Source organism: Phoca vitulina, unplaced genomic scaffold, assembly GCF_004348235.1.
Source record: "Phoca vitulina isolate PV1807 unplaced genomic scaffold, GSC_HSeal_1.0 scaffold22, whole genome shotgun sequence".
Classification (NCBI taxonomy): Eukaryota; Metazoa; Chordata; class Mammalia; order Carnivora; family Phocidae; genus Phoca; species Phoca vitulina.
The window spans coordinates 14,477,258-14,484,586 of NW_022589725.1; the positions used below are offsets into that span (position 1 = coordinate 14,477,258).

General features: G+C 54.6%; 1 protein-coding gene across 4 annotated transcripts in view; it reads left to right on the forward strand.

Annotated features, from left to right (window-relative positions):
- ASXL1 (ASXL transcriptional regulator 1) overlaps positions 1–6,645 on the forward strand; it is a 72,608-nt gene extending 65,963 nt beyond the window's left edge. For all 4 annotated transcript variants that reach the window (XM_032419294.1, XM_032419296.1, XM_032419295.1 and 1 more), the window contains 3 exons: positions 289–394; positions 679–1,312; positions 1,849–6,645. In XM_032419294.1, the coding sequence (XP_032275185.1) occupies positions 289–394; positions 679–1,312; positions 1,849–4,767 (3,659 nt within the window). In that variant the 3' untranslated portion in view covers positions 4,768–6,645. The remainder of the gene's footprint in view (positions 1–288; positions 395–678; positions 1,313–1,848) is intronic.
- Positions 6,646–7,329: the final 684 nt, after the last annotated feature.

Here is a 7,329-nt window from a genome sequence, read left to right on the forward strand (position 1 = left end):
ATTGATCAGTGTGTTGCTTGTTATTGAAGACTGATTATCTGAGGGAAAAGTAAATTTCCCTCATCATGGACGTGTTCTGTCATGACCATGAGCATGATGTGGCTCTGGAGGAGACAGGAATGAGTGTGAAGTATGAGATAGGGTTAAAAGAAAAAAGAGCTCCACATCCACCAAAGTCATGTGTATTTTGAGAAGTCTTGATGTGGTGGAATTGCACGATTTGGCTTTCCATAAGACAGACCTTAGTATCCTGAATGCACACACTCCAAAAGCTTTATTTCTCTTTAGGTGAATTCACTCATGAGATGCAAGTCAGGATCCGACAGGAAATGGAGAAGGAAAAGAAGGTGGAACAGTGGAAAGAAAAGTTCTTTGAAGACTACTATGGACAGAAGTAAGGCCCTCGGTGCTGCGAGTCCTGGTCTGGGCTTTGGGGGGCAGAGAGACAGATGCTGTCCGAGTCGTGCACGCCAGCACGCGGGGCGAGAACAGGTTGGCTGCGGTGGCTTGCCCGGCTTGTTAAGCTTAACGCCATTCGTAGGAAAGCTAACATACATTTTTCTATGGTTAGTGCTATGTAGCACACAGATTTATTTTGTTCTGAGGTATCTAACAGCTACAATAAAATAGGCATGCCCTCTTTGCCCTGTAAACTGATGGTGTGAGTTTGGTTTGCAGATTGGGTTTGACCAAAGAAGAGTCATTGCAACAGAAGGTGGGCCATGAGGAGGCTGACATCAAGAATGACTTGCATGTCCCAGGAGAATCAGCACGGCCACAGCGTGGTCCAGCCACCCGGCAGCGAGATGGGCATTTCAAGAAACGCTCTCGGCCAGATCTCCGAACCAGAGCCAGAAGGAATCTGTACAAAAAGCAGGAGCCAGAACAAGCAGGGGTCACTAAAGACACACAGTCTGTGGCACCAGACATCCCCCTCTACAAGGATGGGGAGGTTGAGAGCGACTCAGCAGAGGCGGGCAGCCCTCATCTGCCTGACACGGCCTCTGTAGCACCCGAACCAGAGAGTACCGAATTCCTGACCCAACCTGTGGCTTCCCGGACACAGACCGATCCAGGCGACCTGGCACGTGCCTCCGTGTCTCCAGACAGGATTCCCAGCTTGCCTCAGGAGATTGTGGATCAGGAACCCAAGGATCAGAAGAGGAAATCCTTTGAGCAGGCGGCCTCCGCATCCTTTCCCGAAAAGAAGCCCCGGCTTGAAGATCGTCAGTCCTTTCGTAACACAATTGAAAGTGTTCACGCCGAAAAGCCACAGCCCACCAAAGAGGAGCCCAAAGTCCCGCCCATCCGGGTAGGAGGCAGTTTGATTCCCGGCTGTCCTGGGGCCAGGTTCCCTTCGAGGGTCAGGAGATGTGCAGAGCCCCTTTGCAGAGAGAGAAGGCTCTGGGCATTTGTGTTAATTACGTGAGAGTGTAGAGCCCTGTACAAGAGAGCCGTTCATGAGGCTGACCTGATGGTCAGGGGGATAAGGTTCTTTTCTTCCTCGCTGCTTTGTTCACTCTGTTGAAGTTCTCTCTGGAGGTCAGAATCCTTTGGGGTTTTTAAATCTTTTATTAGGTGGTGGTAGATTCTTTGTGCAGTAACTCACACAGTCCCACCAGAAATTAAATTTAGAAGCATGGCATACGACAGCCCTAGAGCAGAGTCGTCTAAGAATGGTGTGGTGTCACGGACAGCCATTTTACTGCCATTATTTCATTTTTTAAAGAAAGTTATTTGATTCTTGAGGCTGTGTCCCCTAAGCTACTAAAATCTTGGTTTAGCTGTACAGTTCCTAGGTCAGATCACCCAGTCAATTAAAACTGTTTTCCAATTCTTCTCTTGCAGATTCAACTTTCACGTATCAAACCACCCTGGGTGGTTAAAGGTCAGCCCACTTACCAGATATGTCCCCGCATCGTCCCCATCACGGAGTCCTCCTGCCGGGGCTGGACTGGTGCCAGGACCCTCGCAGACATTAAAGCCCGTGCTCTGCAAGTCCGAGGGGCGAGAGGCCACCACTGTCATCGAGAGGCGGCCACCACTGCCATCGGAGGGGGGGGTGGCCCGGGTGGAGGTGGCGACGGGGCCACCGATGAGGGAGGTGGCAGAGGCGGCGGCAGTGGTGATGGTGGTGAGGCCTGTGGCCACCCTGAGCCCAGCGGAGCCCCGGGCACCCCTGGAGAGTGTGCGTCAGATCTACAGCGAACACAACTACTGCCGCCTTGTCCTCTGAATGGGGAGCATATCCAGGCTGGGACTGCCGTGTCCAGAGCCAGGAGAGAGGACCTGATTGTTCTCAGAAAGGAGGAGAGCTGCCCACGGCAGAGGGTTCCAGATGTCCTCACAAGTGGGCTGGAAGATGCCTCCCAACTCCCCGTTGCTCCCACCGGGGACCAGCCGTGCCAGGCTTTGCCCCCACTGTCCTCCCAAACCCCAGCCCCAGAGAGATCAGTTGAGCAGCGTACGTTGCATCTAGATGTTAGAACTGAACACGAGTCTGGTACCACTTCCTCGGAAAGCGATGATGAGGATCGAGGACCCTCTCTTCCCCCAGAGGGTTGTCCTGTGCAGTCTCTAGTGGGGGATGTTGTATTGGAAGGAGGACCTGGCCAAGCTCTAGAGCGAGACAGTATCCCCACCATGAAGGATCCTGTGAATGTGACTCCTAGTTCCCCCACTGAATCACCATTGGCTGGTTGCCTGCAGGATAGACTGTGTGATGAGGAATTAGGACTTGGTGACTCATGCCCACCCACGAGGGAAAGTGCTACTAGACAAGAAGACTTGACAACTGAGGCCCTCGTCTCTGATGGTGCTGCTCCTTGGGTGCCTGGCCTGTCAAAGGATGAGGCAGTGGGACAGCCTGGACCAGACTCCAGGGAACATGTCCCATCTGTTGAGCCCCAGGCCGTGGAAGAGTGGGAGAAAGCTGCCCCCCTCATTCCTGCGTTACCTGGGGAGTTGACAGCTGGGGAGGGGCTAGGCCACCCTAACCACTTCCCTTTGCTCTGGACAGTGCCACCTCGAGGGAGCGCTGATGACGGCACTGGTAGCGACTGCAAACCGGTAGAAGGTGGAAAGTTGAAAATCAATGGAGACTCTGAAGCCCTGAGTCCTCATGGCGAGTCCACAGACACAGCTTCTGACTATGAAGGCCACCTGTCTGAGGACAACAGCAAGGCTGACCCCAGTAAGGCCACCGTGGTGAAGAGAGCCTTGGTGGCGGACACGGATGAGAAACACAGTTGGAACCACTCTGCTTCACTCTCCAAAGTGAACGGTGACCAGAGTCTGGTTACAAGGACAGACAGCATGGCTGCTACTCAGAGCTGGGTGTCTCGTGTATGTGCAGTCCCCCAAAAGGTTCCCGATTCCCTGCTGCTGGCCAGCACCGAGTACCAGCCGAGGTTCATGTCTCTGGGCAGGCCTGGGTCCTCAGTGGAGGCCACTAACCCACTTGTGATGCAGTTGCTGCAGGGTACCTTGCCCCTAGAGAAGGTTCTTCCTCCAGCCCAAGTCACCGGCAAACCTGAATCCCCACGCCTCCCGCTTACGAAAGAGCAGAGCCTTGGCGGCTCCCTGGGAGTGGGATCTTTGCAGGATTTGGCAGAAAACAGTTGCGCAGTTGGCAAGAGCAGCTCCCGTTCTTTAAGAGCTTCAAAGGAGCCTCTTCTACCTGAAAGCCTTGAAGCAAGCACTGGTCTTGCCAGGCTGGAGCCCACCCAGGCTCCTGGAGCACCTCAGAAGATTTCCAAGACAGTCCCAAGTCTAGACTCCCTCTATCCAGGGACAGAGCTGACGGCTGCCTCTGGGAAAGTAGAAGTGGATTCCAAAGAGCGGTTCTCTCCTGCTAGTTCGGAAGATCAGAAGGAAGCCCGTGACGTGTCCCAGTGCAGTAATTCAAATGCTGCCCCAGGCAGAAGTCCCGGAAATCTCACTACCTCGAGAGCCCCTTGTTTCTCATCTTCAAACGCGATCTCCTTGGCTCCCGATCAGACAGGTCGGGCCCTGGGTAATCAGAACAGTGCTGGAGGCCAAGGGAAGAAGCTCTTTGGCCCCCGGAATGAGGCTGCAGCCCTTCAGTGCCCCAGACCCGTGGAGCCAACGCCACTGCCCTCTGATGCCCCTCCTGGTTTTCCCAGTCGGAAGTTGGGGCCAAGCAAAAACTCTGTGTCTGGTGGGGTACAGACCGCCAGGGAAGACTGGGCTCCAAAGCCACCGCCTGCCTCTGTTGGCATCAAGAGCGAGAAGACTTTTGGGGGGGGTCCTCTCAAGGCAAATGCCGAGAACAGAAACGCCACTGGGCCTGGTCCTCGGGAGCTGGTGGATCACTTGCAAGGGATGCCCTTTGTCCTTGACCTGCCCTTCTGGAAATTACCCCGAGAGCCTGGGAAGGGGCCTGGTCAGCCTCTGGAGCCTTCCTCCATCCCCTCCCAACTCAATATCAAACAGGCATTTTATGGGAAGCTTTCCAAACTCCAGCTAAGTTCCACCAGCTTTAATTATTCCTCCAGCTCCCCCACCTTTCCCAAAGGCCTTGCTGGGAGTGTGGTGCAGCTGAGCCACAAAGCAAACTTCGGTGCGAGCCACAGCGCATCCCTCTCCTTGCAGATGTTCACTGACAGCAGCACGGTGGAAAGCATCTCGCTGCAGTGCGCGTGCAGCCTGAAAGCTATGATCATGTGTCAGGGCTGTGGCGCGTTCTGTCACGATGACTGTATTGGACCCTCAAAGCTCTGTGTATTGTGCCTTGTGGTGAGATAATAAATTATGGCCATGGGAAAAGTTGTATACTTAGTGTGCGTATTTTGATAATGATTGATCTTACATCTGTATACAGGATATCATTGATTTAAGAGACTATGTTTCTCCAGGCGAGAGCACTCTTGCCCTTCCCTCAGATTTGTAGTGCTAAAGCCCCTCTGTCACTTACCACCTCTTCTGGGCCTGCTGGAAGGGTTTCCTGCCTGGCAACTCAGACAGAGCCTGGTGTGGCGTGGGGAGCCTGCCTCGACACCCAGAGGGACTTGAAACTGAAGAAAGAAGGTTGTGTTCTCCATCAAGGGAACTAACCTACCCGAACTGAGTAGGCATGTCAGTCTTCCACTGCCCCCTCCCTGCCATCTTCCCTTACGCTACTCCCTCTGGGGGAGCCGATGGCTGGGGAAGCCAGGACAGGGTTAAAGTAACTCCCAGCAGTGCCCACCAGGGGGCCCAAGCACCTGCTGACCTCAGGGTCACAGTCATTTGTCCGTTGACAGGAGCCAGTTTGACCTTTGGTTCTGTTGCCGAAGCAAATTTGGGACTTTCCTGTCTCGGTACACTTCACTGGCCCACAGGAGCTTTTGGAACCTTGAATAGACTTGCTCGGACAATGGGGTCGGGCATAGGGTTGTCTTTCCTCTTAAAATGCCATCTGTAGACCTTGTGAGTCAGATGTCCAGATGTTTGGCAGGTGAATTCCTCTGCTTTGACAGCCTCCCTGTCACTTTGGACTCGATGGGAGTGGGCATCTCCACGCACCTGTGTATGTGAAAGTCATTTTACATTTCAAAGCAGTGTGTGTTTCTTATTTTTATATTTTTAACTCTTTATCCTTGGATGTATAAAGTGAACTTTTTGGCTTCTGTAAGTATGCTCTATGCACCTCTAATGTTTTATCATGTATTTATATGTTGTACACAGTACTGGCCGATTCTGTAAATGGATGTATTGTACAGAGAACATGAGTGTCTCTCCCTTATTATCCGTCTCCTGCGTCATCGCATTAAAGCGGTGTGCTTCTCTCCGCCCATGTCAGAGCTGCCAGCGTGGCCCAGTGCCCTGTCCTGGTCGCCCAGTGCCCTGTCCTGGTTGCCCAGTGGACCCGCCGTGGCCTGCAGGGCCACAGCCAGCCTGCCCGCACTCTGCCGAGCGGACGTGTCTCGCCCCTCACGTCTCTGCTCTTCCGACCTTCCGCTGGCCGCTCGCTGCCATATGTGACAGATCACCGCCACCAGTGTTAAGTGCTCTGGAGTCAAGGGTGAGTGCCCTGGGCAGCCCCAAGCAGGCTTTCCAGATCTGGCTCCAGGGTTCCCACCTTCAGCAATACCTGGGACCATCTGATGTCCTTTTGACAGCAGGTTGGGGAAGAAACAGCCACACCTGTTGCCTGCCTCTCCCCCCCGCCACACCTCCAGCACATAGACGTCTCCGTAGTTGTTTTCCCTTGCCTTGCTTCCTGCCTTATTTCTTAGACCTCGACTTGTTGCAGAGTCGAGAGCCCTCCTTTTTGACTTTGGTCTCCCTGTGTGAGTGCTTCTGTGTGAAGTAGAAAATTGGTGTGACCTCAGCAAGTCTCGTTTCACCTGAAAGACCTCTCCCCCCACCCCCATTTCATCCACTGTGGCATTTTTGTCATCGGAAGCATGGGTGAGAAGATGGCGGTCACACGGTGATGTTAATGCGGTATTGGCCAAGTCCGAGTTGTCAACTTCCAGAGTCTGTTTACCAAAGACAGGGCGCAGATCCTCTTCCTTCTGCCGTGACCTTCGGCAGCCTCTAGGCTACAGGTGGAAACTGGTCTGGTCCGTGGGGCTGCCCAGGGAAAGCACTGCTCTTGTATGTCTCGTGGTTTTGGAAAAATAAACCTGTACAGCCCGCGCTTGTCTCCGTCGTCTTGTGCGGCCGCCCCGCTGGGCTGGGAAGGCGGGCCAGGAGGACAGCAGCCTGCTCGCTTCACCGTGCTTCCAGAGCCCGTGTTCTCGGCCTGAAGCTCTTCTTCTGTGAGGTTAGTGCTGAGGGCCCGACTTGCCAGTTTCGGTGTCTGTAGACTCTGGGCATGGCGGCGTGCCCTGGGAGCAGAGGTCTCACGAGAGCGGTGAGGGTGCTCATCCCAGCTGCCCCACGGAGACACTGCCCAAGAGATCCCTGACGGCCGGTGATCGGTGGGGGTGGTGACCAGCAGGCAGCCGGGAGGGGGATGCCGGCAAGAGGAGGTCGGATACTCGCGGAGTGGGCCTGAGGGCGGCAGGCTGCAGTCCCCAGCCCTACCTGGAGCACTCGCGCGCAGCCGTCTGGGCTTAGCCGAAACTACCTCGGCATAGAAGTAAGCCAAAAGTAAGCAAAAACCACGCTGGAAGTGCAGATGAATGAAAATACGTACCCGCTAGCTCGTGTCCCGTGAACCGGTGAAAGGAGGCTGTGTGTGTGGTGCACGAGCTTCTGGGGAGCGGTTCGCTGCTGCTGGGCCCGGAAGTGCGGCTGGCGAAGCCGGCTTAGGTGGCTCTGCGGTGACCGGGCGGCCTCCTAGTCGCGACGCTGTGTGTACTGGTGCAGTTGCTGGTC